This window comes from Xenopus laevis, chromosome 6S (genome assembly GCF_017654675.1).
Source record: "Xenopus laevis strain J_2021 chromosome 6S, Xenopus_laevis_v10.1, whole genome shotgun sequence".
Classification (NCBI taxonomy): Eukaryota; Metazoa; Chordata; class Amphibia; order Anura; family Pipidae; genus Xenopus; species Xenopus laevis.
This window is the reverse complement of record NC_054382.1, coordinates 22,541,404-22,568,134: the sequence shown is the minus strand read 5'-3', so window position 1 is coordinate 22,568,134 and position 26,731 is coordinate 22,541,404. Positions and strand designations below refer to the sequence as shown.

General features: G+C 39.2%; 1 protein-coding gene across 1 annotated transcript in view; it reads left to right on the top strand.

The window, feature by feature from the left end:
- itga8.S (integrin subunit alpha 8 S homeolog) overlaps positions 1–6,868 on the top strand; it is a 103,808-nt gene extending 96,940 nt beyond the window's left edge. The window contains exons 29-30 of the mRNA XM_018269147.2: positions 1,707–1,829; positions 5,819–6,868. Of these exons, the coding sequence (XP_018124636.1) occupies positions 1,707–1,829; positions 5,819–5,905 (210 nt within the window). The 3' untranslated portion in view covers positions 5,906–6,868. The remainder of the gene's footprint in view (positions 1–1,706; positions 1,830–5,818) is intronic.
- Positions 6,869–26,731: the final 19,863 nt, after the last annotated feature.

Genomic DNA, 26,731 nt, shown 5'->3' with positions numbered 1-26,731 from the left:
AGACCTGTTGAGGTTGCATATAAGCCAATGGGAGAAGTCCCAATGATTTTTTTTATGTGTGTTGGGTTTCGTGCAATACCCCAAAGTTTTCTGAGTTTTCTGGCAAAAATCGGAGTTTTCAGGTGAAAAAAATCTTAAAAAAATTTGACTTTTTCCTGCAAAGCAAATTCTCAGTAAAATGTAATAATAAATAAGCGTAAAAAAAACCAGAGTGGATGTCGGAGTTTGCAGCATAAAATATTGAGATAAATTCGGACTTTGATAAATAACCCCTTAGGGGCACATTTACCTAGGGTTGAATATCGAGGGTTAATTAACCCTCGCTATTCGACTGCCGAATTGAAATCCTTCCAATATCGAAGTCGAAGGATTTAGCGCAATTCGTTCGATCTAACGATCGAAGGAACAATCGTTCGATCGAACGATTAAATCCTTCAAATCAAGGATTTTAATCCATCGCTCGAAGGATTATCCTTCGATCAGAAAAACCTTGTAAAGCCTATGGGGACCTTCCCCATAGGCTAACATTGGCCTCGGTAGGTTTTAAGTGGCGAACTAGGGGGTCGAAGTTTTTTTTAAAGAGACAGTACTTCGATTATCGAATATTCGAACGATTTTTAGTTCGAATCGTTCGATTCGAAGGTCGTAGTCAAAGGTCGAAGTAGCCAAAAAAAACTTTCGAAATTTGAACTATTTTTCCTCTATTTTCCTCTATTCCTTCACTCGAGCTTAGTGAGACTTAAGGAGATTTAAGGCATGAAGATCCAAATTACAGAAAAACCCTTATCAGGAAAGCCCCAGGTCCCCCAGCATTCTGGATAACAGTTCCCATACTTGGATATGTGAGAGTGTTTAGAACATATATTTAAATAATATAGTGTTTGTGTTATAAGAGTATGTAATAAATGACATGTACCTTTGGAGGGTTGCAATTTCCCCCACCGGGCCTCAAAAGTGCTGGGGGCCTTATCTGTCCTTTATTGCCCTTTTGCCCTCTCCTCTAAGTCTACCTGTTACACCTATTCCTAGAAACACTGTGTTTATGATTATAGATGATCCCTGAGATAATGTACAATAGGAGGGTAATGGTATGAGACCATGTGCTTGCAAAGAGCAACGCCTTAGAATGATGGCTGCTGTTTTATGGGTTCACAGTCACCTACACACTGGACATCACAGTTGGAGGGGTTAAAATGAAGCTTCAGCTTTCAGAGTGAACTGGGACATTTGTTTGACGGAGTCCTAATAAGAGAAGATCTAGTGCCTTTGTTATAAATATTTATAGAATTCCCCCAAAAGGCTGTTTACACAAAGACACAGTAGTATGAAAACAAAAAGTCAATTTCTATCATTTATTATTGCAGCCCCATGGGAACGGATGTGACAGCTCTAAGCAGTGTGTCAGATCTGCACAATTTCTGGTGTCTGGACATATGTACTTTTTTTTTTTAAAGAGCACAAAAATGTATGTTTAACCTCTCAGCCATCAGATAGAAATGATTTACCGCTTCCTTACATAAAAGAAAAACTGCTGATTCTTCTCTTTATCTTTGTGCATTTGCTTTTTAGAAGACAATGTCAATTGTAGATTTCAGCAGAAGATATTTTAACCATTGTCTTACATGACCCCCAGTTTCCATAAATAAGGGGTTTCTGTTCCTTTTGTCAAACATACCAACATTGTATCTTCTTTATTATTTTTACAGATAAAAACTTCTGTGATCTGGGCCACTCCAAACATCTCATTTGCTATCCCTCTTTGGGTCATCATATTGGCTATACTCCTTGGTTTACTAGTTCTTGCCATTCTGACACTGGTTATGTGGAAGGTAAGTGTATATCATCCTATAATGAAGTATGCAGTGTTTGAGGGGTACATTTGCATTGATACAAATCAACCAATCATGAATTTGCCTTCATTAGTCTATGGGACTATGGGCTTTCCAGATAAAGCGTATTTCTGTAATCTGGAGGAGTAAAAGTAAAACTTGCATTGTAAACCTTGGTATAGGACTGATATCTGGAAACTTTATTGGCTCCTGGGGTCAAGCTACAATAAAAGAACTACAATAAATAAATGTTGTTGTTCTAGTTATTTTCATGGCTCCAAAGAGCCAAAGAGATTTATTGCTGACAGCTCACTAACTGCACCATGACCATATGAAACATGTGGTTTGAGGAACATGGACTAGGGGGAGGCACATGGTAATGACCAGCAAGAAGGTCTCTAGCTGTATGTTTGGGGGATTAAGCTCAACCAATGACGTAGCTGTTCCAGACAAATATCTCAGGGGACATCTGTATAAAGGGAGCGATGATTCCTGTCTGTTAGATGAGTCTGGAGTAGAGGTTGGATAGGCAAGGGGAGACTCTTTTAGTTTTTAATTAACAACAGATGTTGCTTGCAGCTATTTTAGGCAGAATTATGTGTCTAAACCAAAGAGAACACAGAGGGGATATTTTGAGCTTGAGCCAAAACAGAGTCTACAGTTGGAAAAATGCTAAGATAGGTAGGTTGTTGGTAAAGGAGACAGTTATTTTCATATGTCTTTATTATTATTGCCTCTTTATTAATGCCCATTTATTTATGGAACCTAGTAGAATAGGACTTGAGAGATGATAGATAGATAGATAGATAGATAGATAGATAGATAGATAGATAGATCGATAGATCGATAGATCGATCGCTAGATCTATACAAAAAGATAAATACTCCAAAATGCAGAAAGGCTGTGCAGTATATTAGGTCAGAAAGTGGTGTGAGGGTCAAAAGACTTGTGATGAGGCTGTATCAATATTTGTATATATATCAAAATTGTTTCATTGTTTGGATTAAACATCTTGGGCACTGATTCCTAATGTAACCGGATACCAACTTACATACACAGATCTTATTGACCGTTTAACTATCCAACCACCACAGTGGGTCGCCAGCCAATCTTTAACTGGGAACCTTTGGAACTTTATGACATCTAAGGGCACCATTAACCTTACCAATGAAACAAATATTGAGACAACCGCCTCATCACAAGTCTCTTGATCCTCACGCCACTTTTCAAAACATTCCAACCGGCTAATTTCTTTCCAATTGTGTTGCCATCTTCTAGTATCAAGTTGGCCACATGTGGACTGATTCTCATGATACTAAAAAAAATCAATTCTGGAATATTTTTTTAACAATTTGGAAACACAAGAATTGGAAAATTGGGCTATTGAATAAAGTTCCTGCCCATGCAGTTTCACTGCTATCACACGACCCTACACAAGTGCTTATGGGGGGTTTTCACCAACACTGGATTTCATTTATGACTTAACGTTTGTTACCCGTATTTTATGCGATACTGGGCACATTCTCCTCATGTGCATAACTTTTTAAAAGATATGGTATTTTGCTTTAAAAAAAAAAAGGAGGCTTAGACAGCAAAAAGGCATCCGGAGATAACAAATAATAATTCTTCTTTACTCTCTTTTTCCTAACATTCCTTCAAATAATGAATTTACAAGATTATAAGAACATAACGATGTAGACAATATACCGCCAGATCTCTGGGGCAAAAAGCTGTTGCATCCATCAGCTTTAAGGAAAAACAAAGGTTGACCCTTTTGGATTTTTTTCATTATTGTAAAAACAGGTAGAATAGAGAAATGCATTGCGGGAAACATTTCATTTTTAAAGATTTTTTTTTTTTCAGTTTTATTTTGTGTTTGGCTTGTTTTCCCATCATTAATGCTGCCCATGTGGTTTCTGTTTGTTCTGGTTTATGAAGTGCACTCTTTTTAATATTATTTTTTGTTGTTGTTGGGGTGGCCCTTTAATGTTTCCGCATATGTTTACTGAGCATTGGTGCTCTAGATGATTACTTCCAGAGAAATAGGATGCATTAAATTCATAAATACTTTATATAGAATTAATGCAGAGGACCACCAAAACTTTAATCTGAAATCAAAAATTTAACTCATGAATGCATTGGATTAGACACTTGCTACTCTTTAATGCTGGAACTTCCCTCCTAATGGCAAACCCAGGCTGTCACTGTGGCCCCTGACCCCCACTTTGCACTTCATCGTACACTGGTCAAACAATTACTGGTTAGATGTGAAAAGCATTGGTGATTTTGTATAGTGCCATATCCTCAGCGCCCTAGGCAACCGGCCGGCCAGCCCGCTCCCCCCTCCGCAAGCGTCTCAACGTGAGCGAGTCCGAACGCAAGCGCGCCTGAATGAATCCTGCATTCCCAATGCGCAATAGCATAACGGATCGAGGGGAGAGCGTCAGAGGGGAGGGGAGAGCGTTGGATGGGAGGGAGGGGAGAGCATCAGAGGGGAGGGAGGGGACAGTGTCGGATGGGAGGGAGGGGAGAGCTTCAGAGGGGAGGGAGGAGAGGGCGTCAGATGGGAGGAGAGCAGGACACAGGGCAGTGAACAGGGACTAGAGGTAGGCAGAAGATGGTTTTACAGGTACGTACCCCCCTGTTGTTGCACCATAGGCAAGTGCCGTTTCTGCCTACCCCTATTTCCGGCCCTGCATATTCTGGATAGCCCCATAACTCTGGTGCAAGAAGCAGGTTCCTCTGAAATGCAGGAACTTTCACAGCAGTTGCCTCTCCTAAAGTTAGGCCCATGCTTAAGCAAAGCAATTAGTTGTTTTCACTAGTCCAGAATAAGGGCTACATGGGTTGCGGGAATCAAAAGCATTGAAACTTGCACAACTTAACATCAGAACCTCATAAATGTGGATTTTCTAAAAAAATAGCCAATGGGATCAGGCTGCCTACATTAGAAATAAAAAGGAATAATGACAGAAACAGAGTAAAGACAAAAACAAAGAAAGGGCTTACATAAAATTTTATTTTTGGATCCTAAACTACTTGCTTCTACTATTGGCCATCCTAAAAGCACAGTGTATATCACTGAAGAACTAAAAAGTAATAAAGAAGTAGGCTAGAAAGCTACACCTTACAGCTCATTTATGTACACAAGTGCAGTGTACAAATAGCAATTCTGGATGCAATCCGCCATATATATCTATAATGCAGCACGTTTTTTACCAAAATACCAGTATATAATATATACTGGTATATATATATATATATATATATATATATATATATATATATATATATACTTAGTGCAGTTGGGTCTGATGCATTAAAAAATGTTCAGTAAATCATATGAAATTGAGCTCAAAATTGTTGGAGTAGCGTTTTTGCTTTAATCCTTGGAAAGAATGCCAACAATATGAACGATTGCATCCAAACAGTTGCGCCGGTGTTATGTTTTGCACTTCATCACTAACTGACTGCCATTTAAAAAAAGTGGCGAGATGGCAAGCTCCTGTGGACAACTTTGAAGGCCTGCAACATTACTGTTATAGAGCTAGCATATTGATTCTTAGCCTTTATTTCTCATTTAAAAACAGCCCAATATGAAACTGTTAAAATGGGTAAATGTGAATTCCAATTTGTGGTGCTGATTGTACAGAGGTGATGATTTTATTTATATATATTTATATATATATTATAATATAATAGGGGGGCGCTGGGCAGCTACCTTTAAATTTTTCTTCTGCCTACCCCAAGTCCGCACAGCTCAGTCTTACTCGCCTTCCTTCACTCCTGACACCTTCCCCTCCATCGCTGTCCGTCCCTCCCTCCCCTCCGTTGATGTCCATCCCTCCCTCTCTCCCCTCCGTCACTCGCGCATGCGCACACGGGTCGGGGTTTGCCTAGGGAGTCCGGCCGGCCCTGCCCGTAAGGTATTTTAATATGCTATAAAATAATGATTAACTTACAATTGGGTATGTTTTGTTCCTACACAGTGCGGTTTCTTTGACAGAGCAAGGCCCCCACCAGATGACGTTGCTGATGACACTCAACAGTTAACAAACAAGACAGCAGAAGCATGAAGTCACATGAAGAAATCTAAATCTGGAGACAAATAAGTTCTTTTTGAGTAATATCATGAGATTGAGTTGGGCCTGATGAAGGTTATGAAAGAAAACTGACTTATACTCCTGCAACAACAAACGGAATTTTACTTGAATCCTTTGGAGTTTTGTTTGGATGCTTTTGTACCTTCTACACATTTGGTGAGATGATTGACTTTAAGTAAAAAAACACAATGAGGCAGTGCCTACATTACTGTCTTCCTAGGTCTATCCAAGTCCACAGCTTCTACGGTTCTTTAAAGACTTTCCCTGGAGAAGACGCACCTCTTGAATTTTGCAGTGGCAGAACGTTTGGAAATGTCTGTGAATATTAATTTTTAAAAACTGTGGTAAGACTTTCGAAATGAAGTACAGGCCATTATTTCTTCCCTCAGATAATAACAGAGTTATCAGTTTGCCATTGTTCTTCTAATGCTACAACATGCAGAAAGGAACCGACTCTCTATTTTATGTGTATGGACAATGCACAGGCCACAGCATTCTGGATGTTAGCAATATTTAAGGATGAGACTGAAAGTAAAAAAAAATAAAACATTGTAGTGCACTTTGCTGTGCAGACGTAGGACCCCATTGCCGTGCCTTTACACCAGGAGAGTGTGTTTTTATAGATACCTGAACTACACATTTTTATAACTACAATTGACTGGTAAATATTTCTAAGAAGAAGGTTGAACAATCATTGTGTTTTGAGTGGCCATCTATATACAACTGTAAATTTAAATTATTTTTTGTTGAATGCGTCGGACAATGATTTTGATTTTCCACTGCCATTTTCCATGTCTTATTTTTGACCGTCACCCAAATCAGCTTCATCGAAATCACATCATAAGACTTTTTAAAACTGTCTCATAGGGGGTTATTTACTAACGTTTGAATTTTTAAAAAAATTACGAATTTTTCAGAACTTATTAAACCCAGAGGATGGAAAAATCCAAATCGGACAATTCGGCATCTCAGACCTGTCGGGGTTGCATATAAGTCAATGGGAGAAGTCCAATAATTTTTTGATGTGCGCTGGGTTTCGTGCAATTCCCCGAAGTTTTCCGAGTTTTCGGGTGAAGATTCCGAAAAAATCGTGAAAATCGGATAAAAAAATCCAAAAAAAAGTGAATTTTCAGGAAAATGTAATAAATAAGCGTAAAAAACCAAGTGGGTTTGATCAGAGTTTGTAGCAGAAAATATTGAGATAAATTCAGACTTTGATAAGTAACCCCCATAGTATAAATGAGTAAGTGAAAGAAAATCACAGCTGTATTAGAAGCGGCTCCTATAAATCAGTTGCACAACCTCCGTGCACTGTAACCACAACCATTGCTAGTGCAATATAAAGTGCAATCATTACAGTTAGCCGGACAATCATACAGAATCATTATTAGACTGTACCCCCAAGTCATCAAAAATATTCCTGTTTAAACTTCAAGTAATTTGCTTTTTCCGCTGTATACATTACCTCTGTATTTTCTGTTTTACTTGTCACATGACCCTTAAATACCCTTAGGGAGTCGTGAGTATTTAAAACTCTCTGTGCAATACATAATGAACCAAAGGCATGTTTACACTGGCATTTGTTGTACTTCTTCGTCGTTTTGTACATGAAAAATAAACAATTTAATAATGAGGAAGAAACTGTAACTGAAGCACAATTTTACTTTGTTTGCATTTAAAACAAGACCTAAGTGAAGGTTTTATATATAAAGCGAAAAAGTCATGTATCTGCCAAAAATAGATTAGGACATAGTTTGAATTGGGAAACAATATTTTCCAGATTTTATTTCCAGTGTACCTTCTCCCAACAAATCTACTAATTAAATGAGTACTTTTTCCATCTCCCATACACAGATGCTACACAACATATGCAAGTACTGTGACCTGCATTCATTTTTTTTATTATTTATGGGTTTTGAGTTATTTGGCTTTTTTTAAAGCTTTTTATTCAGCACCTTTCCAGTTTACAGTGTCACTAATCTGGTGGCTAGGGTCTAAATTGCACTATTAACCATACACTGATTTGAATAAGAGACTGGAACATGAATAGGAGAGGCCTGAATAGAACGATGAGTAATAAAAAGTAGCAGTAACTATAAATGTGTAGCCTTGTGAAACATTTGTTTTTTAGATGGGGTCAGTGAGCCTCATTTGAAAGCTGGAAAGAGTCAGAACAAGAAGAAGAGAAATAATCCAAAAACTATAATATTAAATAATGAAAATCAGTTAAAAAGAACTGGCCATTGTATGACATACTAAAAGTTAACTTGAAGGTGAACCACTTTAACTGCCCTTGATGCTTAGTTATGAAGTTGTTTTTATGCTGATGGTGAAACATTAAGGGCCATGGCTGACAAGATATGTCGCGCACAATAAATTTGTGCTACTGTGGATGACAAACCTGAAAATGCTTCTCTACAGGCAAGAATTTAAAGGGATACTGTCATGGGAAAACATGTTTTTTTTCAAAACACATCAGTAGAATCCAGCAGAATTCTGCACTGAAATCCGTTTCTCAAAAGAGCAAACAGATTTTTTTTATATTCAATTATGATGTCTGACATGGGGCTAGACATATTGTCAGTTCCCCAGCTGCCCCAGTCATGTTACTTGTGCCTGCACTTTAGGATGGAACTGCTTTCTGGCAGGCTGTTATTTCTCCTAATTAATGTAACTGAATCAGTCTCAGTGGGACTTGGCTTTTACTCTCAATAGTGGAAAAAAATGTATTATACCTTGAGGATGGAAAAAGTCAGAATCTGGCATCTCAGACCTACTGAGGTTGTATATAAGTTAATTAAAGAGATCCCTATCCTGTTTGGAAATATCGGTGGTCTGCGCTGGAATTAGCCCAAAAATGTGGGCTTTTCGGGAGAAAAAATCAATTGATTTGGGGGGGGGGAAATCATACGATTTGGATTTTCACTCTATTTTTTTTTTCATGTTTGTCCCCGATCCGATTAAATCTGTTTTAATAATAAATAAGGTCCAATCGTGAATTCTAGTTTGTTCTGACTTTTTTTTATTCAAATAATCAAAAAAAATTGGATTTTGATAATCGAACGATTCGAACTACAAATCGTTCGACTATTCGATAATCGAAGTACTGTCTCTTTAAAAAAAACTTCGACCCCCTACTTCGGCAGTTAAAAGCTACCGAAGTCAATGTTAGCCTATGGGGAAGGTCCCCATAGGCTTGCCTATGTTTTTTTGATCGAAGGATATTCCTTCGATCGTTGGATTAAAATCCTTCGAATCGTTCGATTCGAAGGATTTAATCGTTCGATCGAAGGAATTATCCTTCGATCGTAGGATTTGCACTAAATCCTTCGACTTCGATATTCGAAGTCGAAGGATTTTAGTTCCTAGTCGAATATCGAGGGTTAATTAACCCTCGATATTCGACCCTTCATACATCTGCCCCTAAATATCTGCTGTTTCTGTGTGTGTGTCATTAACATTTCACATACAAAAAATAAGAAATGATCTCTAACTAATCTCTTTTTGAAGTAATAAAGCACCACAATGTGACCTTATGCTGCTCTTCCATCTGAATAAACACAGCAACCCAAGACAAGAATATGGGCACTGAGCATAATCTATCTGTTTCATGTGTCCCTTACACACACCATTGTTTCCAAACTGACAGTTGTTTCCTATTCACTTCTCACCATGAGGCAGATTTGTGGATTGCTAGCGAGCAACAATTTAATAGCCCTTTAGTAAATATCATCTGAAGGTCCGTTTTGGAACGTTCAGTAAATTATAAACATTTGGGCGAGATGAAAAGGAAGGGTCTGTCTTCTTGTAGGTAACTGAAAGCTTATTATATCCCTGACTTCATTCTGTAATGCAAACTGCCTGCCATGTTGCCTTTGGATTTGTTTGTTATTTATGGGAGTCGGGCGGAATCGATGTTACAGATTTAAGTTAGGGCCCATGACAATAAAAAAAAAAAATCTGAATCAAAATGTGCGATTAATCTTTTGTTGGCGCCATGATGTGTCTCAGCAGGAATGCATTCAATATTTTGTTTAGTCACTAAACTGCTTATTTCTAATATTTTGGCATCTTGTGGCGCTTTTGATAACTGCCAGAAAAAGTTCATGGATTAAGCAGAAATCTTGCCTTTATTACAATTACAGCAGGACGGGCTCAAATGTCACTATAAGACTTAAAAAGGAATCGTCCTGCTGTTCAGAATAGATTGTAAACAGTGGGGTCCTGTATATTGGCGCATGGTCACATGCTGGTGGCTGGTTCCTTTCCCTTAAAAGAGCTGTTATTGTTGGATTGTGTCTCCATTACTATCAATGGAACATGATACCAAACCAAATGTAAGTGTATCATGAAGAGCACATGAAGTTTTTCTAGTACAGACAGTTATAAATGCAACATCAGGGGAGAGAACAAATCACTTCTAATTTTTCTTACAGATTTCAAATCATGTTTAGGCCATAAAGCTCTGTCTTGCAGTTAATAGTAGGAATTAGTGATGGGCGAATTTATTCGCCAGGAGCAAATTCGTGGCGAATTTGCGCGGTTCACCGCCAAGCGAAACAGCGTAAATTCGCCCATCACTAGTAGGAATACAACAAATCTAAAATTCAGTTTGGGATAAGGCCCAATTCTAGGACTTTAAATAGGGTTCTCAACCAAATGGCATCTTTCTGACTCCCATGTCAGCTCACCACCCATAAAACATGAAATAGGTGCTCATATAATCACTGTCAGTAAAATATGTACACTCTGGGCAATCTAGTCAACTGTTTGGCTCCAGTTATCTAGCAGTCAATAGTAGGAATGCAATAACCTAGTATTTAATTGCTGACACTGGAGCCAAACAGTTGACTAGATTGCCCAGAGCTATATAAACCTCATGGGACAGATTTATCAAAGGTCGAGGTGAATTTTCGATTTGAAAAATTCGAATTACGAGCTATTTTTTGTGTACTTCGACTAGGGAATAGTCCCAATTCGATTTGAATTTGAAAAAAATTCAAAAATTCTAATATCGAAATTTATCATTCGACCATTCACCATCTAAAACCTCCTATGGGGGACCTCCTAGAACCTATTTGGAGTCAATTGGTGGACCTTGAAAAATTTCGAATTTGATCTAATGTGCTATTCCTATGATTGGAATTCGGCCAATTACAGACCTATTTGATCGAAAACTGACCTATTCAACAAAAAAAACCTTTATTTCGGGTTGGTCTTTTTGAATTTCGAAGTTTTTGCAATTCGAAATTCGACCCTTTATAAATATGCCCCCCAAATGTACAACACGTATATTAAACCATTGATATATAAGCCATTTAGCCATTGTTTTTTTCAAGAATATCCCTAGCGGAAAATAAGGGTCAGATTTATTTTTTTGGTCAAAACTCAATTTCGAGTTTTAATTCTAATTTTAAAGAATACAACTTGAATCAAGTCTTTTTTAATTCGAATCGAGTTTTTCTAATTCTGATCAAATTCGATTCGAGTTTTCAGGTCGATTCAATCCGTCCCAGCTAAGAAAATTTGTTTTTTATTAATAAATTAATCGATTGGTTGAATTTTGAGTTGAATTCGAAATTCGACCCTTGGTAAATGTGCCTCCCAGTGTTCATCCACAAATTTCACCCTTTAAATCACAAGCTCTTGTGAGTAGAGTCCTCCAGTAAATGTTTTATTCTTTAAAATTATCATAATACACCTATTTGCTATAAATTATTGTTAAGCTCAGTAAAATTTGCAGGTGCTGCATATATAAATGATGATGACAGTAATGGAACCAGTAGTTCCCGCGCCCTCCGCCCTTTATCCGAATGCAATTTTCTTAGCGGGTTCGCTCCAGTGTGACCATCAGGTGGACCATGTGAGGGTGCGGACCCTGGTGCAATCTCACCCATTGCACCCCCGGTAGTTACGCCCCTGGATGATGATACTGATGGTGAAGTCTAATTTATCTTCAAACTGGGGTTCCAGGAGTATTTAACAAAGTAAAGAGGGATTCTTTACTTAGTAGTTCCCGCGCCCTCCGCCCTTTATCCGAATGCAATTTTCTTAGCGGGTTCGCTCCAGTGTGACCATCAGGTGGACCATGTGAGGGTGCGGACCCTGGTGCAATCTCACCCATTGCACCCCCGGTAGTTACGCCCCTGGATGATGATACTGATGGTGAAGTCTAATTTATCTTCAAACTGGGGTTCCAGGAGTATTTAACAAAGTAAAGAGGGATTCTTCTCCATTCTTATATTAACTGGCCTTCTCGTTGGGCCACAAAGCAGTACAGGTATGTGATCACTTGGCATTTGAAGTTTGGAGCAGAACTTAATTCAAATGGCTTTTTGCCCTTTTTGTTATTTCTTTGTTAAACCGCATATTTTTTGTGATTAACTCAAGCCCTGTTCAATGAGCCATTGTTGAACAAAGGCCTATACTGCCCTTATAAAGTCATGTGACTCTGGACTGATTCTGGAATGAATCACATGATGCCATTTTTCCAGTTATAAAGGGCAGATTTATCAAAGGTCGAGGTGAATTTTCTAATGAAAAAAATTCGAATTCCGAGCTGTTTTTTTTGTACTTGGACTAGGGAATAGTCCAAATTCGATTTGAATTTACAAAAAATTAAAATATCGAAATTTATCATGTACTGTCTCTTTAAAAATTCGACTTCGATCATTCACCATCTAAAACCTGCCGAATTGCTGTTTTAGCCTATGGGGAACTCCTAGAACATATTTGGAGTCAATTGACTCTGAAATTTTTTGGGGGGTTGGGGGGGAAAAACTTTGAATCAAATTTGATCGAATGCTCTATTCCTTCGATTCGTACGATTCGAATTCTGCCAAATATGGACCTATTTGATCGATAACTGACCTATTCGACCAAAAAAAAACTTTTAATTAATTTTGATTGGTCTTTTTGAATTCGAATTTCCAAGTTTTTTCAATTCGAAATTCGACCCTTGATAAATATCAAATATAAATGTGCAAATCAGGGTTTAGAAGTAAAAAATTGCAACTAGGAAATGTCACTATAAAATATTGCCGCATGCTACTATTACTTTCATTATTTTATAGTCACATGGAGATATATACAAAGCAAAGCTCACATTATAATGCATTATCAATCCCATATCCTCCAGCAACATTAAATATTTTGCTCACAATCGAATGCATTAAAAATTCCACGTCGATTCAGTGTTGAACTGAAAGACAGTCCTTAAATAGTCGAGTTCAATGCTTTCCATTGCATCAGTTTGATCTCATGATACAGGTTTGTTGAGAATGTGGTAATTTTCTCCCAAAATAAAAGCTGCATTAAAATGATTTTAAGTATAACAATTAGTGGTTATTAATGAAAGGAAAGCTCCCCGTTATATGGATTGGCCCAAAGTTTACAGGTCAAACAAAGTTGTTTTTCTCCCTGAGGAAATACTGAGGTCTTGAAGAGGAGATCCTTCTGGGAACAAACATTTATGGTACTGGCAGTTGTGGGAAGGTCTCCCCCACATCAAACACAGTTTCTTGGATATGTTAGTGGGGGGTTCATGTTCTAATTCAGCTTAGTATTATATAAAGAATGCACAGCAGCGACCTACAAGCCTTAAGCTGGCCATACATGGGCCAATAAAAGCTGCAGACAGACCAAGTTGGCAGTTTATTGGCCCGTGTGTGGGGAAATCCGATCGGCCAGGGTTAAAAATCCATCGAATTGCGGCCGCATCTGTTCGTTGATGCGGTCCCACGATCCGACCACCATTGCCTGAATTATGATCCGATCGTTGGGCCATATGGCCCACAATTGGATCAGCCCGATAACGCCCACCTGAATGTGGGCATATCGGGGAGAGATCCACTTGTTTGCCCTCTACGGGGCAGATTTATTAAAGGTCGGGGTGAATTTCGAATTACGAGCTGTTTTTTGTTTGTTTCGAATTTGAAAAAAATATTGAAATTTATCATGTACTGTCTCTTTAAAAATTCGACTTCGACCATTCGCCATCTTCCACCAAATTGCTGTTTTAGCCTATGGGGGACCTCCTAGAACCTATTTGGAGTCAATTGGTGGACTTTGAAAAATCAATTTTTTTGGGGGAAAAACTTCGAATCCATATTCCTTTGATTCATAAGATTGAATTCGGCCGAATACAGACATATTTGATCGATAACAGACTTATTCGACCAAAACAAAACTTCGACTTATTTTCGGTTGGTCTTTTTGAATTCCAATTTCGAAGTTTTTTTCAATTCGAAATTCGACCCTTGATAAATATGCCCTGTACAAGGTGGAGGGGATGTATTGTAGATGGCTGGTATATATCCACATTCTTTAGGTTTTAAATTCACCTCTTTAAGAGACACCATGGAGTTAACCAGCCAGCGGTGGGCTGGACATCCAAGGGGTGTTTAATGGAGGTGAGCAGCAGGTGGGGGGAGGGAGTTTTTTTCTCACGTGTGGAAACGTTGTCCTGGCAAATCTACGCCTGCCAAAGTGTTGCGCTATGAGCAAAGCGTGGCTGGCGAATTTTCAGAGGTTAATGAATTTGCCCCTATGGGAAATGGACTTCCAGCAATGTGGAGCCTTCTGGATAACGGGTTTCCAGATAATGGATCAAATACCTGTTTTTGTTTTTGTAGGAGTTTCCTCCTGAGATCTCCTCCAGGACTGTTAATCAGCGCTAATCAGCTGGCTTGCAACATTTTTTCAGGAGTCGGGGCCAGAAGTGCACACAATGTAAACAGTGAGACAGATACAAAACAATTATATGGAAAAATAACCTTAAAACCATTAGGGCTTTGGCACACGGGCAGATTCGGGGAGATTTAGTCACCTGGCGACTAATCGCCTCTTTTGCGGGGCGACAATCTCCCCGAACTGCCTTCCGTCTGCTATAATGAGAAAACGCCAGCGCCAATGCACTCGCAGTGCTTCGATTTCTGAAGTCGCCCAAAGTCTCTTCGTGAGGCAACTTCGGGCTACTTCGGAAATCGAAGCGCCACAAGTGCCATTGCGCTGGAGTTTTCTCATTAGAGCAGGTGGAAGGCAGTTCGGGGAGATTGTCGCCCCCTGCGGAAGAGGCGGTTAGTCGTCAGGCGACTAAATCTCCCCGAATCTGCCCGTGTGCTTGTTCCCTAAAACATTTTTCCACCTCAGGTCTTCACCAACAGCCTTTTGGGGCTCCAAAACTTTATTTCTGCCATAAATAGGGATTTAATAAGGTGCATCTAGAAACCTGTACAGGGTTGTCACATTATGTTGGCTCTGAACTTGCTGTTCTTGTGTCTGATACATGTTTAATATTTCCTCTAAGGATGTGAGTAACCCTGTGGATGTTAAATAAACTATGTTTTATTGCAAGAACCTCTGAGACTTATTTTTGTCTGTACAGCAATGAGAGAGGTATAGTTTCACAACACCTTCCTCTTCCACATAGAGAAGCCCCATTCTGGGTAAAAAAAAAGGTCCATTGTGATCCCTTGTTCTATTGGTACTAATATGAGAAGGCATTTAATCAGCTGAAAGGTTACATATCTTTGTATGCAATAATTAGTGCAGAGCTGTGAAACTGAGATTACCTTCATTTTCCAACCTCCTGGTTCTTCAGAGCATCAGAAGTATTAGTTAATTTAATCAGCAGCCACATACAAATTCCTCTAAATGGCTATGCCCTGGGAGAAGGCAAACAGAACTCTCTAGCTAAACAAATGTTCCTGAAGATTAAGTTTAATAGTGACTATAAGATTTTACAACCAGGGATCATGTTTAGGAGTAAGATTTCATTGTGGTTAGACTGGGTTGCCATAACTTAACCCTAGACCCTCCTGGCCATGACCCAGATCCACCCAATTCCACCCCAGTTCTGTCCAAATCCTGCCCCTGTAATGAATAACCTGTCCATTTTATGGCCTTCCAGGCTCCTTGCATCATCAAGTCCCCAGACAGCAGTGCTTCCCCCTTGATGGTAGTCCTGGGGCTAGGCCTTGTCTAGAAGTGACTATAAGATCTTACTGGGGATAGGGAACATGTTTAGCTAATTTCTGTTAAGAGAAATAATTTCCAGTATATTAAATATATTAGATAAATATACGTTTATGTTCTCTATAGAAGAGATGATTAAAACATATCAATTGCCTTAAAGGAGAAGTAAACGCTAAAAATCAGTATGGCTAAAAATTATTATTGAACCAGACGAAAGGTTCAGCATCTCTATAGTAATAATGATCCAGGACTTCAAAGTCAAAGCTGCCCGTCTTGGATTTTGTCAGGAGTGTCTGTGACACGCACATGCTCAGTATGCTTCGAGCCGCTGTTGAGATGCTAAGTTTAGGGGTCGTCGCAAATCATCATTCAGAAAATGAGGTTTGCTTGTCCGATAAGCTGATGCTACAGGGCTGATTATTAAATTCTGGTGCTAATAACAATAAAGATATTGTGCATCAACAATAAACATATTGTGCATTGGTTCTTAAGCTCAGATCATGTGCAGTGAATCAGTAAGAAGATGGGGAGCTACTGGGGCATCTTTGGAGACACAGCTCTTCACTGCTAAAGGACTGTGGTTGCCTTGGGTAGGTACAGAAGCCAAAATATAATGTACAACATTTCTACCTACTTCTTTATTGAAGCCAGTGGTCCCCAAACAGTGGCTTGTGAGCAACATGTTGCTCACCAACTCCCTTGCATCTTGCAGAAGGTGCTTATTTTTGAATTCCTGGCTTGGCGGCAAGTATTTGTGGCATAAAAAAACAAGTTTATGGCCAATCAGAGACCTGTAGGCTGCCAGTCCACATAGAGCAACTAAATGGCCAATCATTTGCTTTATTTGGCACCCCTGATGAACTTTTTTCATGCCTGTGTTGCTCCTCAAATCTTTTTACACATGAATGTGGCTCATGGGTAAAAAAAAGGTTGGGGACCTATGAGTTAAGGTTTAGTTCTCCTTTAACAGCAACTGAGGATTAGGCTTTATTTTATTGTTACTGTTTTCCTATTTGAAATGCAGCAGAGAACAGACCTTCATGATGAACTCATACATCTCCCTCTTGTGCTCTTTAGATCGTATCTGTTTCCTGAGTAACATTTCCAAGTAATTTCTAGTAAATTTGGCTAAATGTTTATTATTTTTGCTCCCAAACAAACACCCCTACAGGGCCAGACAGAACCAGGGAGTATGAGGCTTATGGGGCGCGTTGACTTTAGACAGGGGAGGTATCTGGGCACAATCCCGGCAATATTTGGATATTGAGCAAATTCTTGTTGCTGAACATGCCGCATATACAAAAGACCAAGGTGATCCCATCTCAATAGGGGGATGAAACCCTGCAATTTATTTCAACTTTCCCAGAGTTTTCAAAGAAGAAGTCACACATGTTTACATAAGAGGATGTTTTCTTAGGAAACCTTACTGGTAAACGATTGATAGGGTTTTGCTTTCTTTTAATTGTGTTTATTTAATCTCTTCTGTGAAAACAGGGACAAATCTATGCAGAACGGTGACTTCAACGGATCAGGCTTTAAATTCCTTTTGAAGGTGTTTTCACTGGCCACCCACTACACAAAGGCTGCTTGGAAAATATTCCTTGTACAGCGAATTCCCAGCAAAAATACCGTATAATAAACTTTAGGAACTTTTTAGAAGCATACACAGTACTTGATAGCATAAGGAACTAATAGCAACGGGCAAATTTGTCCCGTTTTGATTTCGTCTAAAAATTTGCAAAACACGAATTTTGGTGCCCTCATCAATTCTGAGGCTCGTGTAAATTTTAACGCTGGTGTTAAAGTCAATGAGCGTCCAGATAATGTTGACTCATGACGGTTTTGACGCAATCGACTTTTCCAAGTCGTGTCCAAAATAGTTTGACGCTGGTGAATTTAAGTGGCAGTTTCGCAAATTAATTTGCCGCCAGCGAGGTATAGGTGTTTCTATGTGCTTTTTATATTTTAAACAGTTGCATCTAGAATTCCTACTTCTTACAATAGAAGGGTGTACATATGCAATAGAGCTTACAATCTAAAAGGAGAAGGGGGTGAGCGACACGAGAAGTTGGGATGGGCAAGCTCAGGACGCAAGTGAAAGAAGTAGCACTGAGCATTGGATTTAGCAGGTGGTGCATATATTACAGGTATAGGACCTTTTATCCAGAATGCTCAGGACCTGGAGTTTTCCAGATAATGGATATTTCCATAATTTGGATCTTTATGCCTTAAGTCTACTAGAAAATCTACATAAAATAACCCCAATAGGCTGGTTTTACTTCCAATAAGGATTAATTATATCTTAGTTTGGATCAAGTACGAGGTGATGTTTAATTATTACAGAAAAAAAGGAAATCATTTTAAAAATGCGGATGATTTGGATAATATGGAGTCTATGGGAGACGGCCTTTCTGTAATTCGGAACTTTCTGGATAACAGGTTTCCGGATAATGGATAATAATACCTGTACACTTGAGTTTAAGTTCCTCTAAAGAAATGTGTTTTAAAGTGATTGTTTAAAGATAGAAAATTTGGGAGACAGTCTAATGGAATGGGGAGGGGTGCATAAATCTATATATATATATCAGGCATTTCCGGGTTCATTTACAGATGGGCTTTACAAGAGTAAATGCCAGAAGGGGACCAAGTCGAATTCGGCATGAATCACTAATGGGTTATTAATCTGTTACCATCTGGCCACATATTTTGGCAACACCTCTGCAAAAGTGTAAATTGCCACTGCCACATATTCCTTCTTAATATTGATCATGATACTGCACACTGAGGGGCCCATTTATTAAACTGCAACTTTTTCGGGTTGGGCTATTGATGGCAAAAATTCTGAAAAAGTAATGGGGGGAATAAAGCGCAAATTTTCTGGTATTTATTATGTGACATTTTAGAATTCGAAAATACTCCAGCTAAAACCTGTTGAAATCCTGTAGCAGTCAATGGGAGATGTCCTTTTTACAACTGGAAGATCTTTCTTTGATTCAAGGTTTTAGAGTTTTTTGGGGTTTTGATGCTTTCGTGCAACAATATAAAAAAAAAGTTGAAGCGATTGTGCAACAAGTCCAAAAAGACTTTTCTGCAACTTTTCCCATCGTTGCTTCACCAGTACGGATGAATATGACTCTACTTGTCAATTTAATATGATGTCTATGAAGTAGTCTGCATCTGTAATAATTCAATAAAACTTGTGCTTTAAGGCTAAAAATAACATAGACGGTGCTCCCACTGGTGATTCAACTCCTTCAGTAAAACACCTAGGGGGTTATTTATCAAAGTCAGATTTTATCTCAACATTTTCTGCTGCAAACTCCGATCAAATCCGTTCAGATTTTTTACGCTTATTTATTATAAAATTTTCTGAAAATTTGCATTGCGGGAAAAAAAATCTGGTTTTCACAATTTTTTGCCCAAAAAATCTTGCACCAAACCCATCACACATCAAAAAATCATTGGGACTTCTCCCATTAACTTATATGCAACCTCGACAGGTCAGAAATGCCGGATTTTCTGATTCGGACTTTTCCATCCTCAGGGTTTAATAAATTCAGAAAAATTTGTGATTTTTTAAAAGTCAGATTTTTTAAAAAAAATTCCGTATTTGGAGTTTAGTAAATAACCCCCCTAAAGTGTGTCCAGATCCTCCCTATGGCAACAAATGTGAATGAGAAGTAACTGTGTCTTTTGCCTTCAGACATTCATAGGGGAATGTAATAAAAGTCGGTAACGGAAAAACTATTCGCAATGCGAAAAGTTATGCCTTTGCGCAAACAATTTTTTCCGCAAATTTAATATAGCTTTTGCGAACCCAGAAACTGTTCATCGACCACTTCTGAAAGTAGAATACCGTTTGGGAATTTTATAGTTTATTACATAGTAAATGTGATAAAGAAAAAGTCGTTATGTTTGCTCCAAAAGATTACGACACCTTCAAGCACCTCTTAAAGGACAAGGAAAGTCTAAAATAGAATAAGGCTAGAAATGCTGTATTTTGTATACTAAACATAAACATGAACTTACTGCACCACAAGCCTAATCAAACAAATAATTTATGCTTTCAAAGTTGGCTACAGGGGGTCACCATCTTGTAACTTTGTTAAACATCTTTGCAAGACTAAGACTGTGCACATGCTCAGTGTGGTCTGAGCTGCTTAGGGATCGACCATAAACAAAGCTGCTTGAGTTCTGCATGGCTCCCCCTGCTGTTCATAAGTATGATTGTTTCCCTGCTCAGCAGTTAGGGACCGTCTGACAGTTCCTATCGACAGCAGTAAATGAAGGGAGAATTTCACTGCATACAGTCAGGTTTCTTATAAAAACTGTAAACATTTTTTAATTAAAGTATATTGGAGATAGGTTTCTTTTTCATTAAAGAAAGTAAAAATGGGATTGCATTTTTTTGCCTTTCCTTGTCCTTTAAGCGTGTGCAAGTACAATTAAATTAGAATTCACAATGCAATAACCATTTAAGGAACAATATTACATTGCGAGATGTGGATTTTTATTTATTCTTATTGGGGCAAATTGTTTTTCTATTTGCGACTTTAATTACATTCCCCCCATAGATGGTTCTTCACAGTGAGGACAGTGAAGTTGTGGAATGTACTGCCGGGTGATGTTGTGATGGCTGATTCTGTTAATGCCTTTAAGAGTGCAGGGTCGGACTGGGGGGCCCGGGGCCCACCGGGACTGCAGTCCAGGGACCCCGCCCCCCTACTGTGATGCGCCAGCTTGTCGCACATGCACAATGGTGGCGTTTTGCATGCATGCACAATGATATCGCTCTGCATCACTCATCGCACATGTGCAGACGGCGCAAATATTCCCCAAATATCTCAAGAGGGGGTTAGCCCGGCAGGGGCCCATGAGGGTCGGGCCCACCGGGTTTTTTCCTGGTGTCCCGCCGGCCAGTCCGACACTGTAAGAGTGGCTTCGATGATTTCTAGGACAAGCATAATATCCAAGGCTATTGGGATCTCTAGAGCTATAGTTATTATGGTGTAGGTACAGTATGTATATATGCTTATATACTATATATGTGACTGTATCATTCATTTGTACATGTATGTGTGTATATACAGTATATGCATCAGGGATCATTTGGATGGTTGAACTTAATGGGCTATTGTCTTTATTGAATCCAATTTAGCTGTGTAACTAATTTACAATTTAACGGGTGTAATTCTAAGCTGAATTTCTCCCAGCCAATCAGGTGACAAGACAAAATCTTATTATGAGATGCATTGGTAAGTGACAGAGAGAATCGAACGTAATTAACAAGAGCCAACGACATAGGAAAAGCTGAATGACTGAAACCAGCGTCCAGTGATGCAATGTCCATAATCGGGGAAATACTCCTTGGAAGATTTATACAACATTGCTGCAATAAATTCCAAATAAATTCCTTGGTTCATTATGAATAACATTTATACGATGCTTAATGAACATAGAAATGGGTTTTTTTGAATACAGGCAGATGTGTCCATTTTGTTTTCCTTAGCACATGACAGCACTAAATCCCCTGTAATGATACAGTACAATGACCCGCACCTGATTTATTATCAAACATGACAACTGCCATCTCTGCATTAATCATCCCAACATGACGTAATTTCCATAGCATTCTTGCAGGCAGAAGCCTTCTGGAAACTGTCTCCTAATTCCCAAAGCTGACAGTGAGAGGAAACTTTTGGTAGTGGCTCATGAAGTTAAAGGGATACTGTCATGGGAAAAATTTTTTTTTTCCAAAACACATCAGGTAATAGTGCTACTCCAGCAGAATTCTGCACTGAAATCCATTTCTCAAAAGAGCAAACAGATTTTTTTATATTCAATTTTGAAATCTGACATGCGGCTAGACATTTTGTCAATTTCCCAGCTGCCCCAAGTCATGTGACTTGTGCCTGCACTTTAGGAGAGAAATGCTTTCTGGCAGGCTGCTGTTTTTCCTTCCCAATGAAACTGAATGTGTCTTAGTGGGACATGGGTTTTTACTATTGAGTGTTGTTCTACCAGGCAGCTGTTATCTTGTGTTAGGGAACTGTTATCTGGTTACCTTCCCATTGTTCTTTTGTTTGGCTGCTGGGGGGGGGGGAAAGGGAGGGGGGTGATATCACACCAACTTGCAGTACAGCAGTAAAGAGTGATTGAAGTTTATCAGAGCACAAGTCACATGACTTGCGGCAGCTGGGAAATTGACAATATGTCTAGCCCCATGTCAGATTTCAAAATTGAATAAAAAAAAAAAATCTGTTTGCTCTTTTGAGAAATGGATTTCAGTGCAGAATTCTGATGGAGCAGCACTATTAATGGATTTTCCAAAAAAATAATTTTTCCCCATGACAGTATCCCTTTAAGAATTCTAATGCATTTTACAATCCAAACAAGAACATGAGCTGCAATGGGGATTATGTAGGAGGAGCACCGGCCAAGTTTGCCTTACTTTACTATCAAATGGATCATTACTATTTCTTATAGCCCTATACAATTGCATGTAATGGGCTGTTAATGGGTTTATTTTCTATTGTAACACTTTGATTGGTTCAGGGGCAAGGAAGAAGGACATTTTATTGTTTTGGTGAGGGCAGGAGAGTGTAATGCTGGTCGCCTAGCACCTTGGTTCACCCCACGTTGTGAGAAAGTATCCCATAAAAAAATATCTTGACTCACTGCTTGAAGCCTTGGGGTTCCCAGGGTCAGACCAGTTGGGCTTAACTGTACCCTGCACTGGGTATAACTTCTTGCGAGACGTCACTACTCATATTATATAAATAACAGCCAACTGGAGATGAGAGGGATGGGGTCACTGATGTTAATGTTTGTGTAGGGCACAGTGTGTTATGAAATATTTAGGAGGCCACAGTGTGTGTAAAATGCTTAAGGGCCACAGTGTGTGATGAAAAGCTTAGGTGACCATGACATGCTGGGGCTAATGGAACAAGGAAGTGACAGTGACATCCAGCAGAAGAGAGGGACAGGCAGGCACCAATTGTGCATCCAACCCCAGAGCACCCATGGTAGATGTATGCTAGAACACCCATAGTTCCTCCTAGAAAGCAAGACCCAGTCTAGTGGGTCCAACAAAGTGGTCCAATTGGGCCCTGCAGTTGATAAGACTGGCCTTGTCAGTTCCACTAAATAATTTCTGCTTAATGAATCTACATTAAGCCATAAAATGGTAAATGGTTACCAGATGGGAAGGGCTTTATAACATCCAAGCATGCTTGGCACCATACAAATATACAACACAAACACGGAGCATAGTTATTTTGTTTATTTGCTTACCATGGCAAGTCTTTCTTCTTGCACAAGCCCCTAATAAGATCACCAGCTCTTGTTTATAGAGTCTCTGTGATAATAAGTTTAGCGTTTCTCTCTCCTTTCTAATTCCCTGCCTGTTGGAATGAATAAAGCGGAATGCACGGTCAGGGCAAAGGAACAAAGATGGGAAAGGGAGAGGGAGCCTGTGACAAACGTACGACAGTCCTCATGTCTTTAGTCTTTAGCACAAAGCCACACTCATTACAGATTTTATGGAAAAGATGCCTCATCACTATTGTATTGAAAATTCTAAAGTATTTCAGGTGGTACAGTGTTAGTGGCCCAAATAAAAAGTGCCAGCAATGAAATCATAAAACCTTTAGCTGCAACATTGTATGAACATCATCATATAATGAGTGATTGCTCAAAAATATTTCCAAAACATACATACTAGTCCAGAATCACATAAGTGGGCAATATCGGGCTGATCCGAATCGTGGGCCCTAGGGCCCAACGATCGGATCCTAGCGAACGCAACTTGTATGGCATTTGCAAACAGGTTTATAATTTGTGCAGACACTACTGCATAGTTTTCCCCTTGCAGTGCATGAAAAAGAAAGTCTAGGAGGCATCATGCCCAGCATCTTGCCTAGCCTTCAGGCATAAATCCTTTTATTGACACTGGCCACAATGGCATGTTTGAGATGATGGTGGCTCCAGTGTTCCCATGTACAAGAAAGGAGCCAAGTTCCATTAATGGATAGCATCAATTAGTGCAACAGCTTGGTGCATTTTAAAGAAACATTGACATTTTAGCATGAAACGAAGAAGTAGGAATGGGGAATTATATAAGAATATTTTCCATAAGAATTGTGCATTGAAACTGCCCTTTTGCAAACAACTGATGTAATATAATAAACAGTCTTAACTACACCTGGAAACCCAAAGCAACTAATCAGATGTTTGTTTTCAAAAAGCTGCTACCCCCCCCCCCCGGTCTCACCTTGAATGAGAACTAAATCTTAACTAAAGAAGTAGCTAGAAATGTTGTATATTATGTTTTGGGCTTCTGTACCAGCCCAAGGCAACCACAGCCCTTTAGCAGTAAAGATCTGTGTCTCCAAAGATGCCCCAGTAGCTCCCCATCTTCTTTTCTGCTGATTCACTGCACATGCTCTGTGCTGCTGTCACTTACTGAGCTTAGGGACCCACTCACAATATACAGTACACATAGAATAGAAATGTCACAATATAAGGCTGATTAGTAATTAATACAGATAATTACTACATGACAGCTCAGAAACCAGTGCAATTAGCATCAGAATTTAATAATCATCCTTGTAGCATCAGCTTATATTACAGGCCAACCTCATTTTCTGCTTGATAATTTGCAAAGACCCCTAAAGGATAAGTAAACCTTTAAAAAAAAGTGAAAATTGATGAGGGGGCTATTCTAAGCACTTTTGTAATTTACATTCTTTATTTTCTTTTTATTCCAAAATATTAAGGGATACACGTACTGTTAATATGAATGAATTTTGTTACAACAGCGCCACCTGCTGGTCAGTTTCCCACCAGTCTGATCACCAAGTGTAGGCGCGCGTAGGTTCCGAACGCAGGAAAAATGCAGCATGTTGCTTCTCAACCTGCGTTCGGCGCCTACATGCGCCTGTGTGAGTACAGCCCCATTACAAAAAGCTAAATGCGTCTATTCCTGCGCTCCCCTGCGGCTGAATGCAGAAAAACAGAACACAGGTGAACACAACCGCTCGTCAGTAATTGTCAGACAATGGGATAGATTTATCATGTATTTAACAACTGTCAGAATGTTCAAGTCACTTGACTTAATTGTAGGCAAACAATGAGGGGAGAGGCATTTATGGCAGCTGAAATCATAGGGGAAACCTTTTCTCAATCATGTATGAGAACAGGGGACAAAACATGTAAGAAGGAAACTTCAACACTCTAGAGATTATCACAATGTATACATCATTTTAGAAAAAAGAGCACCAGGTTATAAGAACATAAATCATACACAAATAGCAGATTGTTAGGAGATATGCACAGCCTGGAGATTTATATTTCCTAAGAGCAAAATCCAAGAAATGGTGGAAAGAGAAGACCAGCATGGCCTTGTCAGGTCTCATGTTTCAGCTAAGGTTTCTAGTTCCATGAGTCAGGTTAGAAATGATTTACCCTACTGAATATGTGCATGGAGTCCCTCTTATTTTATTTAATTCAGTTAATTATGGTGTGCTCTATTTAAAGGGCATGTAAAGTCTAAAATAGAATAAGGCTAGAAATGCTGTATTTTGTATACTAAATATAAACATGAATTTACTGCACCACAAGCCTAATCAAACAAATAATTTATGCTTTCAAAGTTGGCTACAGGGGGTCACCATCTTGTAACTTTGTTAAACATCTTTGCAAGACTAAGACTGTGCACATGCTCAGTGTGGTCTGGGCTGCTTAGGGATCGTCATGAACAAAGCTGCTTGAGTTCTGCATGGCTGGTAAGTAAGGCGGGAGCTCCCCCTGCTGTTCATAAGTATGATTGTTTCCCTGCTCAGCAGTTAGGGACCGTCTGACAATTCCTATCCACAGCAGTAAATGAAGGGAGAATTTCACTGCATACAGTCAGGTTTCTTATAAAACTGTACACATTTTTTAATTAAAGTATATTGGAGACAGGTTTCTTTTTCAAGTAAAAATGGGATTTATTTTTTGCCTTTACATGCCCTTTAAACAGAAGGAGCAACTCTAATCTGTAATGAGGCAAAGGAGGAAGGTCCTTACTAAAAACTCTGTGAGAGCAATGTTAATCCTATCAGCACAATTAGCTCCAGGTGGCCTCACTAGCTTTCCAACTAGAGTCAATGAAATCTGAAGATAAAACAGAACTCAGCCAGCTGGATAGATCGGTTATGGAAAGGGGAATGTGCTCAAAAGATTCATTTGTCTCACAGTTTCTAAATACAGAAATGCTGTAAAACCAATGAAAAAATAAAGCTACTAACATCCATGAAAAATAGCATGGCTGCGAATACCCAAGACAACAATGAAACTTCCATATCAGCAGCAGTTTCACCAGATGAAATCCAATGCCTTGGAGCAGATTGCCTCCATAGAAATACTCAGGCTATAGGGAGATTTCAGGCCCGCTGGGACCAGATTGCAGAAAACTGATCCCGTTTTATCCACTGAGGCAAATGAAAGAGCTCATGCAAAGGCTTCAGTTGGCCCCTTGACACGTGCTTGCAGGTTACTGCCGAAGTGGGCAACTGGCCCATGTTTAGAGCCAGACAGCTACAAATGAGAAAATAGTGCTTGGATAGTTCTAGATCAGTGATCCCCAACCAGTAGCTTGTGAGTAACATGTTGCTCTTCAACCCCTTGGATGTTGCTCTCAGTGGCCTCAAAGCAGGAGCTTAGTTTTGAATTCCAGGCTTGGAGGCAAGTTTTGGTTGTATAAAAACCAGGTGCAATGCCAAACCGAGCCTCAATGTAGGTTGACAATCCACATAGGGGCTACCAAATGGCCAATCACTGCAC